The sequence below is a fragment of the Diadema antillarum genome, unplaced genomic scaffold (assembly GCF_040938485.1).
Source record: "Diadema antillarum isolate AM-2024a unplaced genomic scaffold, OU_Dant_1.0 seq00000561_RagTag, whole genome shotgun sequence".
Taxonomy (NCBI): domain Eukaryota; kingdom Metazoa; phylum Echinodermata; class Echinoidea; order Diadematoida; family Diadematidae; genus Diadema; species Diadema antillarum.
In genome coordinates this window covers 1,100,115-1,127,698 of record NW_027271500.1, presented here as the reverse complement: position 1 = coordinate 1,127,698, position 27,584 = coordinate 1,100,115, and the positions used below count along the sequence as shown (strand labels likewise).

The following is a 27,584-nucleotide window of genomic DNA, read 5'->3' as shown; positions in this document are numbered from 1 at the left end:
TCCTCTTTGCCTATTCCTATTCAAAGCAGAATTGGCATATGACACTTACATTGGACAGCATCCCATTCCTGCCTGTTGAGTTTAATACCAGGATCTTTCCTCACATGTTACAGTAAACACACTATCACTAGGATCCAAGCGCAGTACTAGTATCAACACGATCTTACGTAATTCACCATGTGAACATCAAGCCCGTGGGATCGATCGCCTGCAATCGCGGTTAATCGAGGCCAGGGAAAGTTTGTGCAGGGAAACTCCCCCACCCCATACAACGCAGAGCACGCGGAAGTGCGCCCACGTCCACACCTACGTACAAATGTACGTGCGATCGGCGAACGCTCTGCTGTGTGCCTACAGCTGGCTGGCTAGAGAGCTGTATGTAAACCTGCAGGAAGAGCGAGCCAACCCTGTATACACATTGCGATGATTTCTGGAACGGGATTTTACAGTTTCTCAGTATTTATCAATTACGCAGAAGAACAAAATAACCGGTTGTGAGCATACCCTAAGCTATTGGTGTTTGGCGACAGAAAGTCCTGAGTACCTCTTTCCGAGTTTTGTTCGAAATTTTTAGATTTACAGGATGTCTTCATCAGGTAAATGGTGATTGATGTTGATTTAGAATCTACTTCATACTCCGTTCTTGACAGTCTGATGCGACTCAGCTCAGATCTCTCTGGAGTATGATTTCTACTTCCTAGCTAGAATTCTACATACATACATACATATTACATTATCTAAGTTTTGCTTTATGCCTGAATCAGTTCATCTTTGATATAATTTATCAATACTGACTATATCGTCTGGCGTGATAATTCACGCATTCTAAACACTAAGTTTGGAGAATCACTGGAACAGAACAAGTTACTATTCTTGTACATGTATTACCATTGCATTGCGTTGTTGTGTGGTGAACGTCGGTGCAGTGGTCTTTTACTCGTGTACCAACACACGATGTCCCATGTATCATGTTATTTACTTATATCAGGGAGGTGAAGTGGTCCCTGGTTATATTGAGTGTTAATCTCTGGTAGGGTAGCCCTCAAAATCCGGAATAGCAAATTCTTAGGAAGGTCCAAAGAAATGTGTAATACCAACCATGGTATGCCTACTCTGTATAGGAATGATAACATTTCAAAATGAAAAATTGGAACTGAGACTCTTGAGAGAGCAAGCACATGTGCTCTGATACATAGCATAATAATTTGAAACTGACCGTATAATGGTCATTGTAACAACAGTTATCACATCCAGTACTGATGATTTTTCACATTGATGACTTTTCATTTTCATTTTCTTTGCAAACAAGTTGTGTCGTGTGATTTTATCAGATGTGAACTGAAAGAAGTATCAACAGCTATAGAACAGCATCAAAAGCAAAACACTCACTAGCCAAAATTACTCTATTTACTAGCTTGACATTGCTGGTATCATGTTTATACCACTGACTCTTGGATTGATTACTAGTGGGCTTGTAAAAAGATGTAGAAAGATGTTGAGGACGGGCTAATGTTGCTACAACATGCATTTCCCACAGACACTTGCCCGAGTATACTCGGGACTCGTCCTCAATGGATTAATGGCATCCGCATCCTGAGCCTGAGGCACTACTAGTAGTTCGGTCAAAGTGATCTATCTTTGTATTTGTTAGATGCTCCTTCGTCTTTCTGGATATGATGTTTGTGATGAGAAATTGTTTGTAGATTTGTCTGCCTTTTTTTTTCAAATAGGATTTTGGGCGAGTGTGGAAGCTTCAGTAGCTTCACCTTTTTCTGTGTGTGTGTTTTTGTTTGTTTGTTTTTTTTTGTTTCTGAAGCAGCTATTAGATTCTTCTGTGTTTTTGTTCTGTTTTTCTGGGGGTCATGGCAGTGATTATATATGTTATTTGGAAATCAATAATTTCAGTTGGTCTGTTAAGGAATCAGATGATGCAACTTACTTTGGAACACTGATGCAGCCTTCGACCTCTCCTTTTTCTCATGATTGTCTTGTCTCCAGGTCCTGCTCTCCATGATGCGGTCAGGCCACTCGAGTGGTTGCTAGGAAAGTGGGAATCTGTGAAAGCCGAGGGTTTCTATCCAACCATTAAGCCATTTGACTACAAGGAGTCCCTTGTCTTCTCACACATTGGACAGCCAATGTTGAATTTCAGGTACTTCACGTTTTGATTGATTGTAAATCACTGTTTATCTTGCCACAATGTTGTCCATAGCCCTCTTGATCTTTTTACTGCAGAGTAATTTGTTATTATATTAACTCGAATTTCCATCTATAGCTGACATGGAACAGGTCGTGTTATAGTTGTTTGGATGACCACCAAATATAAGAAACTGTTAAAAACACATGTAGTTTGTTACAACTTCACATATCAAGTTCTGTACAATGCCTTAGAATATGCTCAACATCACGAGCACCATTGTAAATGACTGTTTATTTATTTATTTATTTTGTGTTCTTTATAGGGTAGTCTCTTTACAAGAGAGCCCTGTATTACATAAAAAACATTAAAATACAGTTTACAATTTGAAACAAATTTCGAACAGTACAATGTTACAATCCATAACAATATATTACATACAATACAATACAAAATACGAAAAGTTAAAACGGCAATCAAAGTATAAAGTTGAATATAATATAAGATGAAAAAATATATGTATGACAATGTAAAATATGTCTTACATGTATTATAACCAGTAAAATATCACACGTGATTGAAAAAAACAACAAATTTGATCTGGACATCCATTATCTCCTATCCCCCATCCTACTCGCCCCCTTTTCCGGATAATACAGTGTAGTTGCTGCAGCAAGATGTTTTTGTTTTAAAAGAATTAAAATTAAAAATATATAATAATAATAATAATAATAATAATTAATAATGTGTTTCATTATTATCATTTCTAATCATATCACTTTCATTTAGTGCTCTTGAACTAAATTAATTTAATTTTAAAATTTACTTTTGTTTTGAAGCATATTGTAGACTTATTTTGCAATAATATGAATTCTTAATGAGTTGCCAAAGAAATCTACCCAGGTGGTTCAATTTATCATTTATTATCATTGCATTTACATCTTGTACTTGTAAATGGACTTTTCAATACCAACTGTATTTTATTTTGTGAACATGGTTTGCCTTTTCCTCTTGATCAAGAATATCAGCAAGTTATCAGAAAATGTCACTCTACTTTGTATGCAGCAACTTTTGCTTTCTTTGATATGGTTTGTAAGTTTTATATTTCGCAGTTTTTTTTTTTGAAATACCAGTTGAAGTGAATGTTTTGTTTGTAATAGACATTCCTTTTCAATTCTTTAACATCAGAGCAAAAATAATAATTCTACGGGCCTTTCACCATGATTTGTCTCTTTTAATTTGCAGCTTCTCTTCACATGACCCAAATAACAAGCCCATGCACAATGAGAGCGGCTTTCTACGAGTTAATGTAGGCACCAACAAGGTGGCATTCTTGTCGGCTCAAAATATAGGTAAGCAGGTGTCGTGGTAGCCTTGGTAGAGCTGCTAGCATCACCCTTAAATATTAAAGGGGGAACCATGTTTATGATGAGGTGTTGCCATAATATAGGAGATTATTATTACAGGCAATTCCTGTTTAAACAAAGTCCTCGGGACCTGCAATTTTCTTTCGTTATATCAAAATCTCTTTATAACTGAACAGTAGAATACATAAAGATACGTAGATGATAACATTCGGACCTAAATTATCATTTTATCGTTACAAGTGTCCTAGCCATGTTCATTATAACATGAGTGCACTGTGAAAGACCCTCTGGATGATTGTGAGACTCATTTTACATCTGTAAAAGATTTGCAGAGCCTCTGCACATGGTTTTGAAGTCAAGGTCAAGTTGGGGTCAAGGGTTAACGACTCGGTTCGGCTTGGATGAGTTGGAGGCATGTCCTTCCATCACCTTCTTGCAATGAACAATATTTCTTGCAGTATACTTGTACAAAAACCACACTCACTGTATTCATGTTGCCTTCATTAGCTAATCAGTGGTCACCTGTGCTAGTGACATATATGGGACTGTGGGTGTTTACACAGTGGGCGGAGTGGCGAAAGTACAGTCAACCTTGCCTAAAGTCGAATGTATTTGGACTGAAGAAAAAACTTTGACGTCTAAAAGAGAAAGTTTGACTTTGGAGGAATTTAAAATCAAAGGAATGTAGAGAGAAGAGGACTTGAAAACACCTTCGACTTAATAGGTGATTATTTGATTTATTCGAGGTCGACTTAAGCTTTTTTGTTAAGTAGAATTTAATCTCATTTGTTAAGTAGAAGCTCAATGATATAAGATGTTATTACATGTATATGTTTAGGGGGAATGCACCCTACAAGCTTTGCTTCTTCAGCATTCCTCCCCCATCTTCTGCATTTTCGCAATTTCAGAATGTTTATTTTGTGTGTGCTTTTTTCTTTTTCACTTTGTTATTTGTATATATCTATAGATTTCCACTTATCACACTTTGTAATATTCACATATATATGTACATATTTATATTTCACATGGAAGGAAAAATGTACCTGCAAGTTCTGTTGGAGATGGAAAAATAAAAGAAATGAAATGAAGCAAGGTTGACTGTATTTGAAAGTCAAGAGAATGCTACTAGGATGGATGCAGTGGTGGATCCAGGGGGGAGTGCACCAGGCCTGCCTCCCTCCTTTGTTCTTTTGTTCAAACAAAAGAAATAAAAAGAAAAATAGTGGGCGTAAGCACCTATCTTTGATATTCAATTCAATAGTGTATTTATTTCCATCATCAAAAAGAAAAGAAAAAGTTTACATAATCCAAAGTGATACAATTTTTTTTTCATTTTTCTTACACTCGTCTGATAAAGGATTTTTTTTTCAAATACAATATAAAGTATATGCACGAATGATGTCATAAAAAAGAAACAATGCACTTTGCCATGGCAACAAAAATAGTAAATAATCACAATGATGGAAAGGCACCCCTCCTCCCTCCCCTCCCCCCCCCCCCCCCCATTTTACAGAATTCCTGGATCCACCCATGGGATGTGCATGAGCCTCTTCAGTTGCTAGCCAATCATCCTTTGACATCCTTTCAAATATTGTTGCTCTGATAAGGGCTGAGTTAATCACAGCATACAACAAGATTTCTCTAAAAACCATTGAAATCTTAAACATAGCATTGCATTCTAGTACTGGAAGAAGATTAAGACTCTTATGTAATAACCCTTTCTGTGCCCAGAGACTTTGGACAGTGTGTACAATGCTATTAAATTTCTGCGCCAATTGGCACTCGAAGCAAACAAATATTCAAGTTATGGTATCTTTACACAATTACAGCATTTTCTTCAGCTACTTCCAAACTTGGGAACTGATTACTGTCCCTGAATCTGTGACATCAACATTTCTCCAGACTTTATTTATTTATGTATATATGGAATATATATATATAATATTGCCTTCAAAATAAAAATGGCAGTACAAATGCATCATTATTGAAATGTCTATCATGATTATCATTATTGGGTCCATCTTCAACTCGGCCAGCAACTATCCCCTTTGTGTCCCTCCGCAGGTGTGGTTGAGATCGAGGAAGGGGAAGTGAACGGCACGGAGCTGTGCCTGGATTCGACCTCTGTCAGCAGTGTGTCGTTTGGCAAAGAACCCAAGACCACCAAGGTGAGTTCTTCCTTTAACCCGTTGAGGAAGAGTCCCGAGTATACTAAGGCAGGTGTCTATGGGAAATGCGTGTTGTAGCAAAATCAGCCCGTCCTCAACAGGTTAACGGAGATAGCTCGCAGCTGACCGGATTCCAGTAGATGCTGAATAGTTTTTGATTATTTTACAAGTGGCTTTTGTTTGCAATAGCAATATAAAAAAGGGAGGGAACACACACTTGAAATGAGGAGGTGTGGTCCAAAATTGTTCCAGATGATATAAACAAAAATGCTCAGACCCCCACCCCACTGATTTATCAGCATGTCTGCATATGCAACAATGGTCATCTTATGCAAACAAAGGAAAAAATGTCTATTTCCTGTTCAAACTGACCCCATTATTTGGTTCTTCACCACAGATCGCCAGAACGTTCAAGCTGATCGATGAGAACACTCTGGAGCAGAATGTCGCCATGGCAACGAGCAGGACACCAGAACTCCTTCCACATCTGAAGGTCCAGTATAAGAAGAAGGTTGAGTAGGATGACTGCACAAGCTCCAGTCAGAAGAGACTGCAGTACAAGTATTGTACACCCCCTGCAATGATAATCGACAGACATGTATGTTGATAAACAAGGTTACAGAAGATGAGGAACAAAACATTTTAAATAAACAGACAAACAACAAAAAAATGGTAGTAGGCAATGAAGTGTTGAAGCGCTTTCAAAGGGACTGTATTGCTGATAACCTTGTTAAATATCAGCATGCCTAAATCAGAACATGCTGAGAAAATGCTACACTATGCATACTTTTTAAAGGCTTATTCTCATTTATGCAGGAAAGAAAAGGCAGTCTGATTTTCACCAAATAAAGTTTGAATTCTTTGTACTTCATATTGCTGTCATGTGTTTTTCCCCCCACTATGTTTTGCGCACAAATTCATCGTCTGTGGATAATTGAATGCTCTGCATGTAAATAATGGTGCACTTTGTAGTGGCTAATTCTGACAATACTGCCTCTGTGACTGTTAATGAGGGTGGGTCATATCAATCTTCTGTAAGCTTTCAGAGTTTCACCATGGGAAATTTTGACACAAGTGAAGGCAGTTAATCAAAAATGAAGCAGCAGACATCATGTCAGAATAATGTGAACAATTTGATTAAAATTGCCGGAGATTTACTCTCATTACAGCATTTACACTTCCAACAGACACACCTGCCATCATCACATTTTTAAGCTTTCAGTTTTTAAATTTTCTTTATCAGTTTCTTACCATTTAAAGCTAAAGACTTTGAGCAATATTCTGTAAATGCTATAAAAATGAGCACTGATACAACCCTATCAATTGTTTCACAAGGTGAGGAATATATTTTTGATAGAATTTCCAAAAGCTAGTGTGTAAAAAAAAAGCAAGAAAAATATGAATGCATCTAGATATGATCATTGCTGTATCATGTTTATCGAGTTAGATTTATGCTCTAAGCAGAAATAGAATGGTAGTACGATGTAATGTAAAGGAAATTGTACGTAGGATTGTTTTAGATGATCACATTTACCATGAGGTAATTTACTTCACTAATGTATGGGAAACACATTCTTGTCCTACTTGAAACTGAAATTGTTCGCACCTACCTGATGTAGTCAAATCATGCCCACTTTTAATGTACACCATCTTCATTCTTTGGCAGTTATTCTGAGTCTATCATTCTTGTCAAGGGCAGGCTAGATCTGCTTTAAGGCTTCTTTTTTTTGTCCATTTACAATCTTTGAGTAACAAAATCCAATGGAGATATCAAAAATGGTTGCCATCTTGACGAAGACATAGTTTATGAGAAATCAAATGGGAAAAAAAATGATATTTTGTTGTTCTTGTCTTGTTTCTTGAAATGGCAGAAGTCATGGATATCTTGCTGAAGACAGTCTAAAAAGAAACCCCAAGAACTTGTAGCAAAGTATGGCTCTGGATTTGAGGATGATGTGTAATAGCAAAAAGGCTGTATTTTGACTTGATATCTTTGTGGTCACGTTTTCAAGGATGAAGTACTTTTGATGATGTAGTTTTTGAGTTAAGAATGGCTTTATATTAAGCCTAGTTATCATTTGATGTACATGCACAAACAATGTATAGATAATTGCAAAGTGTCGTCTTGCATATCCAAACTGTAATTTATAGAATGTTTAGTACATTATCCCTCAAGTCAAGTACAAGTTTTTGTGCAACTTGTGTTAAACAAAACACATTCTACAAGTGGATTTACTGTACACCTACTGACAGCAGGGCTGCCAACTCTCATGCATTGAGCGTGAGACTCACTCATTTTGGTCCTTTCTCACTCTAAATCTTTGTTTCATTTGCATGCATTTCTATTGATCTCACTCATTTTGACTCCTAAATTATAGCATTGGCCTATGAGAGTCTCACTCTCAACTAGTTTCCAGTGTTGGCAGCCCTGTGACAGTCACCACCAGGTCAACTCAACTTTTGTCTCCTGAAATATTTTTTTGACACCCCAAGTTTGACATCGGCTGAAAGGATACTTGTACTACATACATATAACCAAGACCAATCTTTGACCAGCCTGTTGTAGATAGCACAATTCTCGTACACACCATTGCCTTCTAACAGGCTACTAGTATGTTCTTTGAGCAGTGGAAACTCATAAGTTGATGTACATGTACTTTCTTTCTTTCTTTCTTTTTCTCAGTTTGTTTACATATGTGCAGATCTTGCCAGATTACATTACCAATTCACTTTCCCCAAGGTTTCATGTTAAATTAACTGACGGTTTTTCTGTTATGTGGTAAAAAGGTATACCATTGTACTTTGCGATTCACAGTTCAGCTTACTTTTGTTCATGACTTATGAAATCAAAATACATGTACAAGTGTATATTGTGTGAGGATGAGAGCTTGACATTTGTTTGAAATAAATCACACTAAAAAAGTTTCATTTATTATGTCAGTGTCATTTGCTTTATTGTCAGACATCCCCAACGTCGATGCACATAATATTCTGCAAACTTTCTACAATGAATATGGACTTTGCGATCAAACTAGCCCGTGCAATGTAGGTAAATGTGGCTCAAACTCATGAAACTCACAAATTTTGATGTAGTTTAATGTGCAATCGTTAAACATAATGTGTGCAGTTCATCCGAATCCAGAACTCACAATTACATGTGCAATATCCTTTGCTAGAACTACCAAAATCCAATAAATTATGGTCTAAAAAGGTGAGATTTGTTATCCAAATACCATTTGCAGCACCCATGATTCAAACTTCCAGTAATTTCCACATAATTATATTAACCCAGACATATTAATATATCATATAGCTACAAAACGCAATCCAAGTACTTAATTTCCCACAAACTGACCAAAGCACCAAATGTACTATAATTCTTTAAAATAAGTGGAATGCATGTGTCTGTAGTTTACACAGTTAATTCAATTTTGATTCAAAGAAGGTTTTTGTAATAAGACCACCAAAAGCAAACTTAGCAGGTCAAACCACCACCTAATATATTTGAATGCAAGCACAATCGTCTGTAAAGGATCATCGCATATTCCTTTCTCATTTTCTGTGACTGCTAAAAGCAGCCTCCGCCCTCTTGAGATGAAGTTTTGAGTTTTATTGAACAAGTAGAACGCACAATTTTTTTTTTCAAGCGCTCTACCACTTTCTCTCAAACTCGCCAACACCAAGGTTCTATTCACTCTCTTGCAGAGTTTCTTTTTATAAAATTATATGGAAATAAAACTTGCTACTGTATGTATGTATGTTTTTGTATGCATATATCTGTATACAAATGTGTGTGTGAGTGTTATATGTAAATATACATTATGTACACACATATATATATATATATATGCGTATACATATATATATATGTACATATATATATATATATATATATATATACATATAAACATACATAAAGTATAATGTGTACATATTTTATGTGTGAATATGTGTTGATTACCATGAACCTGTAATCATGGCTGCATACTACTCTGCAGTTATGCAACACAGTTCCAGAGAGGGTGTATTTTGAAGATTGTTTTTGCATCTGTGACACCCACACTGTAATCTACAAGACGTGTCTTGAAGGTCCTGTTTACCTTTGGGAGCAGTGATTTCAAAAATTTTCAATATATCATATTATTTGATGCATATGTGTGGGTCTGTTGTATCGCAAAACATCCTACCATATACAATTTTTGCAATAAAGCCTAAAATATAAGGAGATATCAATATTTTTCTCAATGAATTGTAACTGTAGACGGTTTAATCTGGAAAATTTTGTGGTACAAATATTGTTCACATTTTGTGTATTTAATAATATATTTAACATTGATTATACGAATTCAAATCTTTACAGTGGTTGTTTCTATCCCTAACTCACATTTTAGAACTATTTAAAAGCACTAATGCTTGGTTTTTGTTTCATCTGCAAATGGTAAATAATGCCTCTAAGATTTGTTGACATCATCATTTTCTAATTTAATCAATTAATTATGCAAATTAAGCCCAAGATCTTATTTTTGCATACTTAAAAGGATTGAGAGTCTATTTGGTTCGTGTATCTGTTTTAAAATATTCAACAATAATTGTACATCGAACTTCCAAAAGTGAATTTAATTCTTATGTATTCTGTTGTTTTCAGAATTTCTTATGCATTTCTTTGTTTTTCCGACTTTTTTTTGTTTTGTTTTTCTATTGGAAATTGGCAATTGGCAATTCCTGCGTCACGGACATTACATTCAGAAATTTATTTGTGTGACTTTGTGGGCTTATTTCAACAACTCGGCATTATCATTCTGAATCCATTCGTGATTTCTTCTAACCCAGTCATCCCGAAGTGTTAACAGTCCGAGTTCTTAGTTACTATAAATCATACACAAAATGCTTGTCGTTACGGACATTACATTTGTGGACACGATTATAAATACCTCCATGTGGATAATGTATTTATGTTGAAAAATATTATGAATTGGAGCAATAAGTAACAGAAAATTTCTTCGAAGAAGAGTGCTCAGGTCCTAATTAAGTTGTAAATTGATAATTGTGTGACAACCAATTCAGCATTTACTCTACAAGTTCACAAATGTAGCATTATACGGACATTACACTTTTAGCGTTATACGGACATTACAACATGGGGATTGTCCACATTTTAAAGTCCCGATAATCATACTTCAACGCAGTTGTTATCTATTTCAGACAATGCTAATATTGTTGTTTGTTTGTTTGTTTGTTTGTTTGTTTGTTGTTGTTGTTTTTTTTTTCTATTCTTAACCAAAAACTACTTTGAAATAAATTCTAAAGTGCTGAATATGGAATAATGAGAGTAACAAATTGTGTAAGTTTACACACACACCCACACACACAATCAAAAATATTGCCCCCGGCCCTTTAGGGTTAGAAATTGTCCAACATACTCTCCATAATATTTCAATTTTGTTATTATTATTATCATTATTATTATTATTATTATCAATATTATAATTCCAACTTGGTACACTGTACTGCATCGTACGGACGATTGGCAACAGCTAGATATGCCCAGGTACCGTATGGAATGTACAAAATCGAAACCTTAACTTTCAATTTCAACCAATTTGATTGATTGATTGATTGATCATTGATTGAGGCCAATTTAGGCCATTTTTCGGCAAAATAAGACACAAAAACGTATAATAGTGGCGTTTACAATGAGAGCCAGGCAGCCTTGAAAGTATCTTGTGCTTGTGTTAGGTTGCCTACACATGAAAATACAATATACTTTACAATAGCAACATAATTATATTAATAATATTACAACTGATTCTGTGTGAAACAAAGTAAATAAACATAAGCAAAACACCATCACATTAATACGTACATATTATATACACCCACCCACACACACACACACACACACATGCAGTATACATACGGATAGAAGACAGGAAAGATAAAATAACATTGTCTACTCAGTCATGGCTAACTGTTCGAAAAAAGAACGCTTCAGTAAGCACTTAAATCTAGAAAGAGTCGTGCTGCATTTCAAAGCAGTAGGCCTACTTATTGAATTTTAAGACATGATTCAGATATGTCACAAACACCCAAAGGGTAAACTACAAAATTTAACATATCAAGATCTGGGAAAAATACACTGAATCATAAGTGACGCGGCTACTGCACTAGATGAACACAGTCATGTCGTTTGGCATTTCGAGAGAGAAAAAAAAACATGGACTGACATAGAGATATCACGTAATATGGTCAAATTTTACAAGGGTATTTATCTTCAATCGATTTTTTTTTTACGATGAAGTCGTAATAAGATTGCATGAAAATAACAACAATTTTGATAGAGAATTTTGTCAGCTTCAACATGAAATCTGGGTACAGATTGGTGATGGATAAGAGAGATACGCATGAATGAATTTGAAATCTGATGACCTACGTCGTAATGACATTTCATGTTTTTCATTTCATGCAGAAATTTGATTGCTTCAAATCAATTTGCCAGCATTGAAGTCCCATTTGTTGACATCTACCACTCGTCACCTTTTGAAATGTGTAGAAATTAGAATAAGAAAAGAAATGCGGGGATATCGTCCATCATAAAGAGCTATTACGGGTTGAAAATATGCATTTTTTTTCACACATTTTGCACTGTATATCGCCATTCACTCACGCACGAAGTTTCAACTTTGACAGGCCCGTCATATCAATTCAGGTAGAATTTAAAAAATGGAATGGAAAAAAAAAGAATATGCTCGATAAAATTAGAAACCGATTCCATCCAGAAACAAACAAACAAACAAACGTTTTGTCCGTACGGAAACGCAAATACGAATGACTCGTCATGGCATTTTATATTGTGTATATTATGAAGAGTTTGCTTCCAAAAGGCGCTAAATTCATCATTTTTCAATGGATTTAGCTTCTTTTGGAAGCAAGCTCTTCATATAGATATATATAGACATATTAAGATGCAAAATGCAAAAATGCAAAAATAACGTTTAGAAATGGAGGTAGAGACGATGTTGGGCTCATGAAACTTAATTACTGCAAATTTCAAGAGGTAAGAGCTTGCTATTTCAGAGATATGCTTTGCACAAGATGTGTACGGAAATTAAAATAAAGGCATAAAGAAAGAGAGAAAGAAAGAATTCGTACAGAAACAGAAGATGATCCGAGAGCTTTCACGGATCGCCTAAAAGATTTTAAAAAAATACTAAGAGAGAATACGTAACAGAAACAGGTGATTCGTAAACTTTCATTTTGCACACGAACCGATGGCAGAGTTTCAAGTTGATGACATTCAGTTGCTCAATTAATTTGCATACAATAGTGTTTGCGACTAAATCACTGTCAACAAAGAAAGGACTTACTACCTTCCTCACTATCTTTCTATCCTCTCATCAATCTTTCCTTACAAGAGAGCCGCCTTGTGTTTGTTAATGTGCGTTGGTATGTGTGCATGCATGTGTGTATTACTCTGTCTTTTTTTTTTACTACCACTTAGGGAAATTGTTGTTGTTGTTTTTTTGCAATTATATTTTTTTCTCTATGAGGGGACTGCATTCTACAAGCTCTGCTTTTTAGCAGTCCCCTCCATTTCCAGCAATATTGTTTATGAATTTACCACAGTGACGTAACACTTATTTGTATCTCTGTTGATAATTTACCTGTATCTCTTTTGCAATATTATTCTGTTCATTGCATTGTGGTACTGATTTCCTGACATCTGTGTATACGAGTTTTTCATTGTATTTCTAATTATTTGTTTGTTGGAAATGAAATAAATCAACTTGAACTTGAAGGGAAACTTTAGTTTACGATAACTTTCTTATTCTACGAGAGATTTTGATAAAACCTAAATATCATTCCGGCCCCATTGATTGAAGTCAACCTTGATAAACATTCGATGCATTTGAATTAACTATCCTGCTTGAAGCGCAGTGCCATCAAAATGGAGATTAAAAAAAAACAAGAAAGGAGTAAAAGCAAAAACAAATCTGACCTTGGTCTTGGGCTATTCGAAGACGGCATGTGACATATTTCCAGTTCAAAGATTCAATTCCTTCCATGAGTTTTCGTACAATTGCCTTGTTTTGAAGACAGTATCCAATGAACCTCCAAGAAACCACGCCAGTAGCTATGCCTCGTCACACCATCATGCCACTAGCCACAACTTTGTCTGGCATGGGTCACAGCTGGACATGTCACGTGATACCAAGCAGCCCAGTGCACATGTACTGCAGGCTGTGCATATAAGATTTGACTTCAAATAGCAAAGAAATCATAAGTTATAGTAAACAGGTTTGCTACCATACATCAACAAATAGAACAAAAAGATTACAGATCATTAGATGCGAGTTTCTTCACTTTGTCTCCCTATACAAATTAAATTTGTTAAGATCGCAACTGCTGATCTGAACCTTCACCCCTCTGAATATCTTTCTTTCTTTCAAATAGATTACAATTTGTAAAAGTATGTACGGACAGGCTTGGAACCCTATAGACCCTGCAATGCAGTTAAATTGGACTATAGGTTCTTGAACACAACTTAACACAATGTCATAATCCCGACATCCAAACTGAAGACAAAAGTGTGCAATTCAAGTTTTATCTGGCAAGTATTTATAGGTATTACAGTTTTGTTTGTTTGTTTGTTTGTTTGTTTGTGGGTTCTATTTTGTCAGAGGACACGCACACGATGGAATTTTAGTTCCTGAAGACCAGTTGCAACGCTCATGAAAGCCTGCTTTGGATGAAGACCAAGTCGCGGTTCCTTAGAATTGATTGGGAGAGCCGTCTCAAATTAACCAGATCACTGTGAACTATACTGATCTACTTACTATATACTTAAATATCGCACCTCGCCATTTATCAAAATATCTTGTAGATCTACTTTGAGTTTATCTCTTAACCTTTATTTATCGTGTGGTCATCCAGAATTTCCACTTGCACTTTTGCAAGGTTTGTACGTCAAAATAACTTCGTTGTCGTCTGCTCGGCAACGCTACCAACAGACAGCGGAATTCTTATCGCTTTGAATAGCGCTATTTGAATTACAGCCCGTAGCCTTGTCTCAGTCAATCGGTGAATGCATGGTTAAAGGCATAATTTGCCATTTGCAGATGAAACAAAAACCAAGCATTAGTGATTCAAAATGGTTTTAAAATGTGAGTTTGGGATAGAAATACCACTGTAAAAAAAATGAATCCGTCTTATCGATGTTAACTATCGTTAAATACCCTAAATGCGAACACTAGTTATAATTCAATTCAATTCAGTTCAAAGGTTTTATTTTCACTTCTTTCAACAGAATATACAAAAAGTTTAAAATCAACATGCATTTTAAGGATTCATATGCATATGTACAACGAATAACTTCTACATGTCAGTATAGTCATTACATAATAAAAATGTTTTCAGACTAAACCTTCTACAGTTATGGCCTATTAAGAAAAATACTGATATCTCCTTATATTTTAGGATTTATTGCGAGAATTTTATATGGTAGGATATTTCGTGATACAACAGACCTACACATATGCATGAAATATGATATCTTCAAAATTCTTTAAATCTCTGCTCTCAAAGGTAAAATGCACCTTTAACCAGAGTTTGAATTTCGCTGGGATCGGGAGTTCGGGCACGCCATAAAGAGTGAACCCGCCCAAATTAATGTATGGACCCTGAGAATTCATTTTTAAAGGAGACCTCCGGATGATTTCCAGACTTTTACATTTGAACAACTATAAATTAGTCATACCGAGTACAGAGTTTCAGAATTTATATTGATTGGGTTGAGGAATAAAAATGTTTTAAAATTTTACAACAAATTGCAATGAACAATCAAGGATGATGACATGGCAGCCTCACCATAAGAATGCATGAGTTGGGGGCTCAAGGAAGCACAACAAAAGAAGATGACATGCATACACTCTACACAAGTGATTGTAATGGAATTACACTGTTTTTTCAGAGTATTGTTTCTCTGCTCAAGGACCACAATAAATTCCACAAATCTATGCAACGGAGCTGTCGATTTATGTATTACAATGTGAAATTACAAAAATCGCAAGCCATGCCCCCGACATCTCTCTCCAGTTAGCCTATAATCTAGGCGGAGTATATGCAGCTATTGTCTTTATTGTTCCGCTAAACGTCTGATGAGGCGAGACTGTTGTATTTGGTATAAAAAGCGATACGTTTGATGCGGCTATTCTGCAAACAGTGGGAGCATCTTCTTAATTCATTTCTATTTTGATTTATTCGGAGTTTTTTGCGTTTAATATACAAGTTATATACGGTCATTTCTGTTTCAAACCCATTGTGAAGGCTTACAGTCTGTATATCTGAAACTTGTGCGTACAAGAGCATGATGGGCTAGCTGTATAAAGAAGAATGAAGAAAAGGAAAAGAAAACACGTCGATTGGAAGCTACTCATCTGCAGGATAGTGAAAAAAAAGTACAACAATCTTAAAGGCCGTGTCACACTTTTCCGGGCAAGCCTTGCGTGCGATTTGCAAAGAACAATTTTCACTACCCGGAGGTCCCCGTAGATGATCCGCACATGACAGTACCTAGCACGTATCTCACCCGTAGTCGCCCGGAGGTGCGCACGCAATTTTTTTTTTTACCCGCAACCATGTTTAGGCCCTGTCACCTTTCCGGGCAAACTACTCGGGCTTGATGCGTGTAGGGATTTTTAAGCATACGGGACAATTTCTGAGGGCGGACAAGGATTTTGGCAACTCAGTGCATATGTCATTATACTTGCTGGACGCGTTCTACTTAAATTCTACTTGCGAGTATACTGTGTGACTTTGTACCAGTCGCGTGGGGGCTGACAACTCAGTGAAGGAATTCCTTTGAAGGAATGACAGAAGTCCCACAGAATGTCATTTTCTTGGCTGCATATACGGGACTGAGAAGTACCTGCGTGGGAGTTGCCTGCGAGGTGCTGCCGCTAAGGGCCTCCTATTCGCGTTCTGCGTGGACCTCTCCGGACATCCCCGCGACTCGCCCGGGGGAAAAAAAATTGTCATGCTCAAAACTTGGTTGCGGTTAAATCGGACTTGCGTGCGCACCTCCGGGCAACTACAGGCGAGATACGCGCTATAGGTACTCTCAGGTGCGGACCAACTGCGGAGAGCTCCGGGTAGCAAATTCGTTTCCCCGCAAGTCAAGCAGCAAAACTTCCCCAGATGCGGTATGACAAGGTTTGAGTATGCTCAAAACTTGTTTCGAGTGAGTCATTGGGGTTCGCTCGCAGGGGTACACGCAGAACACCAGTATGAGACCCTTACCAGCACTGTTCAGCAGCACCTCGCAGGCAATTTCAACGCAGGTACATCTCAGTACTTGTAAGTCGCTCGTAACAGAAAACGGATCGGTTTCAAAGCTCTCACGCAGGTCACACGGAATACACGCAAGTAGAAGGTAAGTACACCTGTAGTACGTGTCTAGTAAGTAAGCAACAGGTGTGAAACTCGCAAACATTCTTGTCCGCCCGCGGAAAATTCTCCTGCATGCGGAAAATCCCTCCTCGCAGCAAGCCCGGTTAGCTTGCCCGGAAAGGTATGACACGGCCTTTAGATACAGGATGACACATCGACCACTATGTATTATGTTTGTATTCCTATTTATTTTTCTACATATCCAAGCTGTACATTCATGTATTATTATCTTTTGTTATATATTATGTATTTTCCATCGAAAAATATGAAAATAAAATTGAAATTGAAATTGGAAAGGATATGGCGAGTGTGACGAGTGCTGATGCAAGTGAATGTGCCCAGCAAGCGCGAGTTCAAATAGTTTGTTGTAAAGAAACTTCACGAGGGAGGGAGAGGGACAAAAAAAAACAACTTAGACCATTTTTTTTGCATTTCTCAGAAATCAACAGTTTACTAATTCCCATAATTTGATGCTTTTTTCATGTTTGCTTTGAAAGGAAAACGTTTTACTTGCCCTTTTTCGACGCCATGACTCAGCCATGATCGATAAGGTAGAAACTTGAAATCTCGTAAAGAAACAAAATTGTTTGGAGTGAATTAAAATGTGCCAGCGCAAATTTCCTTCCTTGCAGAAATATTGTTCTGGACTGAGAAAGGGATGTCTTGTTATGGGGGGCTCCGAGCCCCTTCGTCTTCGCCTATTCCAAAGTATAGGGCCTACAATATGATTATTTCAAAGCACAATAAACCAGTTCGGAGATAGCTCATATGCACATGGGTACAAATGACCTTTCATTTTTCTCAGTTGGTTAGGCACTTCACTCAATTCAAAGCGACATATTAAATGCAGCAGCTTGCCCAACATGTTATAGCAATTTATGGAACTCGTATTCTAACAAAGAATGAACCTGTGAATATAGATGAAGTGACCAGAATGGTTCGTCAATCAACACTTTGGGAAGCATCTATTTCATTGTGCTGTTTTGAATACATTAAGAAACTTTTTCTGCCAAATACCAGGCTTGCTGTCAGGTTAATGTACTGGCAGGCACCATTTATAAGCATCCATGAATAATCATAGCATTACAGATGGTTATCTCAGTGAAATTAAAATCCAAACTGTCTCTCGGTACAAAATTAATGTCCTTTTTCTGCTCATGCTCAAACTGGAACCCCGAACTGGGCGGTCAATAATATGATGGATCTAGACAGCATCCCATTCCTGTTGAATTATCAGGCTCCTCCTTGTTTTCGTCTTAGTTTATCAGATAAACACTATCACTATATCGGATCTAAGCGTCAACATGATCTTGCGTAATTCACCATGTGATCATCAAGCCCGTGGTATTGATAGACTGCAATCGCGGTTAAGCGAGGACGGGACAAGTTCGCCAGGGTAAATGCGAGCGGAAGTGGCACCCACGTTCACACGACGTACGTACGAACAGCCGGGTGCCGACGAGTTGGCCGGGCGTGCACTCTGTGCGAGATGCTGAACTGTCATCTGGTATATAAACTCGCAGAATTACAGAGCCTGGTTATCTGGAGCGAGATTTTCTGTGTTTTTATAAATTACGCAGAAGAACAAAATAACCGGTTGAGCACACCCTATAGGCTGCTGGTGTTTGACATCGGAGAGTCCTAAGTACCTGTTCCCGAGTTTTGTTCGAAATTTCAGATTTACAGGATGACTTCATCAGGTAAATTGTGATTATAGTTGATACACTTTATACTTCTTTTGTTTTCAGTCTGATGCGACTCAGCTCGGTTCTGTCCAGAGTATGATTTCTACTTAATAAGTTATGACCATAAAGTTTGTACTTTATGGTCATAATTAAATCGAGAAGCAGTTCAGTGATACACTGTATTTGCTTATAAGCCTATACATTATTATGCTGTACTGTTTTCTATGTAGTATTACTGTCTTACCAACTGTTAGCTATTATCTCTATAAAGTGGTCATCTGAGCGTTCCCGATTTTTCCGGAAAGGCGTCTATAGGGGTCCAAGTCGGGAAAAATCATTGAAATGGGGGTCACTTAGTATTTTTCCCCGAAACATTTTTGATTAAGGCGACTTTCAAATCGTTCCCAAAGGATCCAAATAGGGATTATATGGTATTAGTATGGGTTTGGTTTCAACCCCTCCCTCCCTCCTCCCTAGCTCCTCCCCACCCCCACAAAAAAAAGGTTCCAAAATAGAGGCTTGGGGTCTTCCTGGTGTTTGCCCGATCTCCCGAATGTGCTTATAGTATACACTGATGTGCATGTTTTGGTGCAAAGCATGCCGGTCCAGGCTTTTCTTCGCAAAACATTTGGAGCCAGATGCACTACAAATATATGTGATGCTGCTATACTCGGTTCCCTTCCAATTCAAGGGAGGTAATTTTGCTGGCTTCTCTTCCAAAAAGGGGTCAAAATCTTAAACCCTTCCCTCCCTTGAAGGGGGTTATCTCCGTTAAGAAACCTTGAATAAGCATAATAATTATGTGCATCGTTAACCACCTGTGTGAGGGGGCCGGGCGTGATGTTAAAGATTTCTGTCAGATGCAAATGACACGGTATACTGAGTCACTAGTTATAAGAGCCTCCCATTCAGTTGAAGTGTTCTAACTTCTTACGATAATAAGTTATATATTCCAATTTATAAATACAATGCTTCTAGACGTACTATAAGGTATGCTGGCCCACTTTTGTGGAATAACTTACCAGACAACATTAAAAATACCATTATTAGTCTTTCATCGTTTGAAAGAAAGTATAAACAATTTCTTTTGATTCAGTGATCTCGTTTGACACACGCATGAATGACTTATATTGCCTGATCACTTGTTTATTGTAATGTTTTGTCATCAGTATAGTCCAATGTATTCCGTAATGTTTTGTTCTGTGATAGTAATTAATAATTGTACCATTTTAATTGTCAGGGATCAGCCTTTGAAAGGCCTTTATGGCCTGTTGTTGATTCCCCCACGTGTTATAAATTTTATTGCATTGCATCTTGCATGATGTAAGTTGCGCTCATGACAAAATGTTTGTATGTCTTTTTATCTACCCTGTGGAAATAAAAAATGAAATGATAGATGATCTCTCATCTTTCTGGATAAAATTTATGATGGAAATACTCTAAGTGACCGAAATTCCTGAGCAAGAAGTTGTCTGTACATAGTTTCCTCTGTCTTTATGTTTTCAGATGGGATTTGGGACGAGTGTGGAATCTTTAGTATTGTTTCACAATAAATTATCTTATATTTCTTTGTTTCTGAAGCAGCCACTATATATATTTTTTCCCGTTTTTCTTTTTTTTTTGGGAGAAGGTAGGGCTATTAGTTATTTTGTTTGTTTTTAATTCAAACTCTGGAAATGGATGTTTTCAGTTGAATGGTAGGATTAGTTTGTCAAGATGCAGGCTTTGACCTCTCCTTTTTCTAATGATTGTCTTGTCTCCAGCCCCTCTTCATGATGCCGTCAAGCCGCTGAAGTGGTTGCTAGGCAAGTGGGAATCCGTACAAGGAGAGGGTTTTTACCCGACCATTCAACCTTTCTCCCTCAAGGAGTCCATTACGTTCTCAAACGTTGGGTTGCCAATGATGCAATTCAGGTACTTTTTGATTGATTGTAATCAATTAATTGATTAATTTTGATTGATTGTAAGTAACTTGCTATCTTGCAACAATCGTGACCATGCTAAACCCTGTAAACCAGGCATTTTTCGCGTTTTTATGGTCTAGTAATTTATAATTTGATATTATTTATATTATAACCCATTCTGCTATCTCAGTAGCTGAAAGGAAACAAAGTATATAGTTGTGTCTTATTTGAATGACCACCAGATCACAAGAAAATTATGAAAACCTTTCCACAACTTCAAATATTAATTTTATAAGTATAAGTCTGTATAATTCTAAGAGAGATCCAAAGTTTATTTGATGAAAATTGATTTTTGAATGGCTGGGATATCCAAAACAAGGAGATGTTGCTAAAAGGTGGGCCCATCTTTTATTTGTATCACTTTGGTTAACTTTGTTTTTTAGATTCAGTATCTCAGCCATCTCGAACCCGATTTTCAAAGCATAAACTTTGAGCTTCTCTTAGAATTATATGCTCTGTAACATTTCATTAGTGGTTTCTTAGTGTCTTGCAAAAACAATGAAAAAGTTGAAAGCTCAATTCTCATCACCAATACTATGCCATCCCTTTAATCAGTTCCAATTAGTGTATGCGAACATGATAATGTTTTTCCCACATTATGATTAATATGATCATCAGGAAGTTATCGGTAAAGGTCAGAATATTTCAAATGTAACATTTATTTTTGTCCTTAACCTGTTTTTTTTTTTACTGAGTTATCGCGAAAGTTTGACTTTAAATTCACGCTCAAATCAATATTTTGTTTGAAATGGAATCCATTTTTTATTCTTTAGCGTCCAAAAAAAAAAAGATATCGTACGAGCCTGTCATCACTTTTTGTCTCTTAAATTGACAGCTCCTCAGCACTTGACGTAAAGAACAAGCCCTTCCACAGTGAGTGTGGCTTTCTCCAAGTTAACGTTGGCACCAAACGTGCGGCATTCTTGTCGAGTGTCAGCAATGGTAAGCAGGTGTCATGATGGCCTTGGTACAACCGTTGCCTTTCAGACAAAGGAAAATCAGGTTAATGATGAGGTGTTGCCATGATCATGTTGTGGATCATATATCATGAATGTGAAAGACACTCTTGATTGTGAGACTCATTTCACATCTTGAAAAAATGACATAGCTTCTTCTCGTGGTTTCCAAGCGCAGGTTAACATGGGGTCAAAGTTATTTGACTTTTGATGAGATGGAGACATGAATGAGAGGCAGTTATATGCTTTCATCATCGCTTTCTTGTGATGAGCAACATTTTTTCTGCAGTACGCTGGGGGCAGGAACCATATCCCTCGTTCAGGTAATTTGGTGAGTAGTCAGCTGTGCTATAGCTATTAGTATGGGACTGTGGATGATTTTACACGGTGGATGATGTGGTGTAAGTACTATAATGTGAAAGTTCTGAGAAATATTTCTTCTCAATCAGGATATGGAAGTGTTATATGTAGTCTTTTCCCCCACATCAATGATCAAAGGGTCAATGTGAAATGAAACGCCAACTGAAACGTAATGTAAGCCATAAGTATTTAAGTGATAGCTGGATGAAGTAGCTGATACGTGGCTTCATCAAACAAACGCGAGGCACATTTTTAAAAGATCGGCGAGAAAGCTGATTTGGCACTTATCTCATTTCTTTATCAAAATATCAGTGATGTAGCTAAAACCGGGCACTTATATCATTTGTGTGCATCAGTTTCAGATTGCCCAACACAGTACTTGATTCCTGTTTGTGATGTATATGATTTGTTTGAGAAATTGAATGTTCATTACTTAAATACAATAGAATGTGCCAGTATTTCATAAAGTCTATGATATTATTTCTATAGTACTTTGATAAAAAAGAAAAAAAACAGGAAGAATTGGAGACTGCTGTATGGGGTGATCTTTATGCCTTCTGTTTGAATTTTTCTACAAAAATAGATTAAAACTCTGAGTACATGTACCACATCTGTACAATATATCACTGAAGTCATTTAAAATATTGCTGCTCTTATAAGTCCCGGGTTAAGGAGAGCAGAGAGCGTGAAAATAATTTGTCACTCGGATAGAACATAAAATGAAGTTCCCGTGTGCGAGAGCTGGAGTCGCAACCCATACACGTAAAAGATCCCGCTTCATCCATTCATTGCAATAAGCAGGATATACATTGTACTAATTTGTCTTTATAACCCGGTGAAGTGGTCCCGCCTCACACCCCGCTGAGCCCCATGGAAGACCAGCTAGTGCAGCTGATTATTTGAGCTATCCAGCCAGAGCTCAGACGGAAAAATGAAACAAACAAAATGAGATTTTTGTATGAAGATATCAAAACTTGACTATGCGACTGCATTCTATTTAAATGAAGATTAAGACTTTTGCTTAAACATTCTGTTGCATAGAGTGTGAACAATATATACAATGCAGGTAGAACTGTGTTGTTTTTTTTTTTGTGCCAGTCAGCACTCGGCAATCACACAAAGCACCTATACACACATGACCATTTATCATTAAAGGACAAATTCACCTTCATAGACATGTGGGCTGAGTGAATGCAGCAATATTAGTAGAACACATCAATAACCGTTTGAGGAAAATCGGACAATCCGTTCAAAAGTTATGAATTTTTGAAGTTTCTGCTAAGTCACGGCTGGATGAGAATACTACTATAGCTTGTGATGTCATATGAGTACAACTATATAAAGAAAGTATAAAGAAAATTCAAGATATTCTCACTTTTCTCGCATAATAAAGGAACACTCGACTTCTCTCTTTCAGAAGTCAGGGGGAATAATATTACCCCTAACATAAGTCAGTAACAAGTCGAAGAAATTAGCACTTTATTCAAAAAGTCAAGTTTTGTGAAATTCTCTTTTTATTTTCCTTATGTCGTTGTACGCATGTGACATCATACACTGTAGTAGTCTTCTCCTCCAGCAGTGATTGCACAGATATTTTAAAAATTCATAACTTTTGAACGGATTGTCGGATTTTCCCAAAACTTTCACTGATGTGTTCTACTAATATTGTTGTCTTCACTCAATCCACATGTATATGAAGGTGAACTTGTCCTTTAATACTTAGCAATACATCATACTTCAGCTACAGTTTGTACTTCCAAACTCGACCGGGAACGGACGACTCAGACAACAACAATGACTTCATTGATTTTTTTTTTTTAATAGTGCCTTCGAACTTGAAAGTGACAGTCATGGTAGTGCATGCAGGGGCGGATACATGAGGAGGCGTAGTATACCGGGCGCGTGCCCCCTCTATTAAAAAACAAACAAACAAACACAAAAACAAAAACAAAAACAAAAAGACAAGATGAAATGAAACCCGGAAGTAGCACCAGAAATACTTCTTTCTTTCTTTCTTTCTTTTTTGCTGCCGGTGCTCCCCCCTCCCCCTTTTTTTTTTTTTTTTTTTTTTTTGCGGAATCCGGATCTAGATCCGCCCCTGGCATGTATAGATGTATCACTATTGTCACACTTATTGAGGTTATCTTCGAGACTGTCTATCGATTGCGTTTAAGGCATTTCCACCATTTTCAGAAAAACAAAAAACAAAAAACCCAGCTTTAGTGCTCCAAAATAGTTCTAAAATGTGAGTAAGGGATAGAAACAACCAATTAAAAAATGTTCATCATTATAATCAATGCTATTATTTCATATATACAAAATGTGAGCAATAGTTATGATTATTTATAGAATGAACCGTCTGCAGTTATGGTTTATTGAGAAAAATAGCAACATCTCTATATTTTTGGCTTTATCGCGATTTTCTATATGGTAGGATGTGACACAACAGACCTGCTTATATGCATCAAATTTTATACTAGTAATTAAAACTATTTTTAATCGTTGTTCCCAATGGTAAACAATACCTTAAACATCATCAAGGTTGCCTTCAAACTCGGCCAGCAACGAATTGTATCCCCTTTGTGTCTCTCTAGGTGTGGTTGAGATGGCGGAAGGGGAGGTGAACGGGACGGAGCTAAGCCTGGAGTCGACCTCTGTCAGCAACGTGTGGTTCGCCAAAGGTCCCAAGACCACCAAAGTGAGTTGGGGTGCACGGCACGAGACCGACACCCACGAGTCATAGAGCCCACGAGTCATACAGCCCACGAGTCATATACAGCTCACAAGTCATACAGTTCATGAGTTACACAGTCATACAACCCATTAATAATTCGATACTACTATCAAGACCCACGAGACCGACACCCGTGTTGTATCTATCGAACTCGTGGGCTGTTTTTTTTTTTTACCTAGTCAAACTCATGGGCTGTATTTGCCTATAGGGTCGAACCAGGATACCCACCTTCCTGGTCGAACTCAGCATGGGCTGTATGACTCGTGAGCTGTGTGACTCATAGACCTTGTCTTCAATGTCGAACTCGTGGGCTGTATGACTCGTGGGTGTCGGTCTAGTGGGATGACCCCATGCAGTGAGTTGTTCGTACAGAGATCGTTTGCTGGTTGACCAGATGCCCATAGTAGTAGTAGTAGTAGTAGTACTAGTAGTATAATAATGATGATATAGTAATAGTAATGAAAATAATAATGATAATAATAATGATAACAACGATAATAGTAATAACAATGATAATATAATAAAAATAATATAATAATAATAAAAATGATGATAATAATCAACAGTGCTTTATAGCGCATGACTAGTACATCCCTATGGGCTTAAAAAATTATGAAGATTACCAGTTTTCAAAAACATACAATTCCAATTACACAATAGATAATGAATGGTGATTGCTACATCATTATGCTTTTGTTTGCAATAACAATATGTTGAAAGGGCAAGGAAAACCTACTTGAAATGAGGTGGTGTGTCAAAAAAATTCTAATCTCCCATGTCGCAATAATGCTCAGAACCCCCCCCCCCCTCCCCACACACACACATACACACACACACTGATGTACATGTACATGTTGGTGTCCCTTCATACGCGGCAAGGTCATCTTCCTCGAACAAAGGAGCAATTTTTCCTTTCCTGTTCAAACTGGTCTCCAATAGCTTGTTTTTGTTTGTGTTTTTTTTAGCTGCTTTGTGTGTGTGGTTTTTTTTTGCTACAGATCACCAGAACGTTCAAGCTGATCAATGCGAACACCCTGGAGCAAAAGATGTCCATGGCAACATCCGTGACACCAGATCTCGCTCCGCATTTCCAGATCCAGTATAAGAAGATTGAGTAGGATGACGACACGATCAGCTCCGGTCAAATGAAACAGCAATACAAGCATCATACTTCCCCTTCAATGTTAATCAGTAGAGATGTGTGTTTGTAAACAAGTTAACAGAAGACAGAAGTAAGCAATAAAGTGTTGAATTAAGTGCTTTCAAAGGGACTGCATTGCTGATAACCTTGTTCTATTATCAGCATGCCTAACTCAGAACATGCTGAGAATATGCTACATATGCATGGTTAACATATTTTGATTTAGCAAACCAGGATAAAGGGTTAATTCTGTCTACATAATAATTTGAGGTATAAAAATATCTTTCTCTCTTTTTTTGCACCATTTTCTGCACAAATTCATTATCTGTGGATGCTAGAATACTTTGCATAATTGTGAGAAATGATTTATACATTGTAGTAGCGGCTATAGGTGTAACGAATCCTGACAATACTGCATGCGTCTGCGCCTGTTGATGAGGACGAGTCATTTTACTTATGCTTAGTTTACCTACACCATCTACCCGGGGGCCACGGCAACTCCATTTTCCAGAAATCTAATGCGCCGTGGGGAGATGGGATATCCAAAACTCATTCTCCTGTTTTGCTCCCCCTCCATATTCTAGTCTTGTTTGGTCCAGTCCTCGCTATACAGTAAGTATGTAACTATCAGACAACGTTTAAACGGTATCTGGCCAGGTTAGACTACACGAAAATTTCTGTCGCGTGGCGTTACGGACCGTCTGTAAATCTAAATGGCCTGCTACGTTCTGCCACGTTTTGTTGCGTTCACCCCGTTTTATTGCGGCCTAAAAAGTTTCGCTTTCGCACAAGGATTGTCATGGCAAAGTTTTTTGACAGCGATTAAAAAATCTGACCACAGCAATCACGGCCTGTCACGTTTGTCCATGCCCGTCGCATCCCGTCGCGGTTGTCTCCCGTCCGTCCCGTTTAGTCCACGGTGGCCTGAAACGTGACTGCTGTGACCGTTGGGAACCTGGTGTAAACGGAGCATTGCCTTTTGTAAGCTTCCATGGTGGGGAATTTTGAAAGAGATGGAGGCACTTATTTGGAAGGTGAAGTAACAGGCATCATGTAAGAACAATGTGAGTGATTTTAATAAAACTGCTAGAGGTTTTCTCACATCATTCCATTTACACTTCCAACAGACACACTCGCCATTATTATATTCCTTTTCATCTTTTCATTTTTACAGTTCTTCTTTCGTATACGTTACCATCAGAAGCTAATGATTTTGAGAAATTTTCTGTGCATGCTATGCAATGAACACTGCTATATCTCATGCAATTGTTTCATAAATCCGTGGAAATGCTTCTACTATATTTTGTTGTTCTCGTTTTATTTCTTGAGATGGCGGAAGTCATGAATATCTTGCTGAAAAACAGTCTAAAACACAACGAAAACTTGTAGCAAAGTATGTTTCTGGACTGGAGGATGATGTTTCATAACAATTTACGAAGGCAGCATTTGACTTTAATATATGTATTTTTTTTCAAGTTTTTAGGAATCAAATGCTATTGATGATGTAGTGATTAAGTTCAGAATGACTTGAATGAATTTAGTTGTCATTCATTGATGAACATGTTCATAAAATGTATAAATGATTGTGATGCGTTGTCTTGCGTATCCAAACTTTCACTCGTAGATT

General features: G+C 37.3%; 2 protein-coding genes across 2 annotated transcripts; both read left to right on the top strand.

The window, feature by feature from the left end:
• The first annotated feature begins 360 nt into the window (after positions 1-360).
• Positions 361-6,213, top strand: LOC139734979 (peroxynitrite isomerase THAP4-like). Its single transcript, XM_071645756.1, has 5 exons — positions 361-596; positions 1,999-2,152; positions 3,383-3,489; positions 5,569-5,672; positions 6,070-6,213. Exons 1-5 carry the CDS (start codon positions 584-586, stop codon positions 6,190-6,192), a joined length of 501 nt encoding a protein of 166 aa, XP_071501857.1. The 5' UTR covers positions 361-583; the 3' UTR covers positions 6,193-6,213.
• A 12,591-nt stretch (positions 6,214-18,804) lies between these two features.
• Positions 18,805-25,934, top strand: LOC139734990 (peroxynitrite isomerase THAP4-like). Its single transcript, XM_071645766.1, has 5 exons — positions 18,805-18,817; positions 20,566-20,716; positions 21,602-21,708; positions 24,677-24,780; positions 25,815-25,934. The coding sequence occupies exons 1-5, from the start codon at positions 18,805-18,807 to the stop codon at positions 25,932-25,934; spliced, it is 495 nt and encodes a 164-aa protein (XP_071501867.1).
• Positions 25,935-27,584: the final 1,650 nt, after the last annotated feature.

What these genes read in the sequence shown, in the direction of transcription:
- LOC139734979 (XM_071645756.1), top strand. An exon ending in CAGCCAATGTTGAATTTCAG is followed by an intron (nt 2,153 to 3,382) that starts GTACTTCACGTT and finishes TTTAATTTGCAG; the next exon opens with CTTCTCTTCACATGACCCAA. An exon ending in AAGAACCCAAGACCACCAAG is followed by an intron (nt 5,673 to 6,069) that starts GTGAGTTCTTCC and finishes TCTTCACCACAG; the next exon opens with ATCGCCAGAACGTTCAAGCT.
- LOC139734990 (XM_071645766.1), top strand. An exon ending in CTTGTCGAGTGTCAGCAATG is followed by an intron (nt 21,709 to 24,676) that starts GTAAGCAGGTGT and finishes GTGTCTCTCTAG; the next exon opens with GTGTGGTTGAGATGGCGGAA. An exon ending in AAGGTCCCAAGACCACCAAA is followed by an intron (nt 24,781 to 25,814) that starts GTGAGTTGGGGT and finishes TTTTTGCTACAG; the next exon opens with ATCACCAGAACGTTCAAGCT.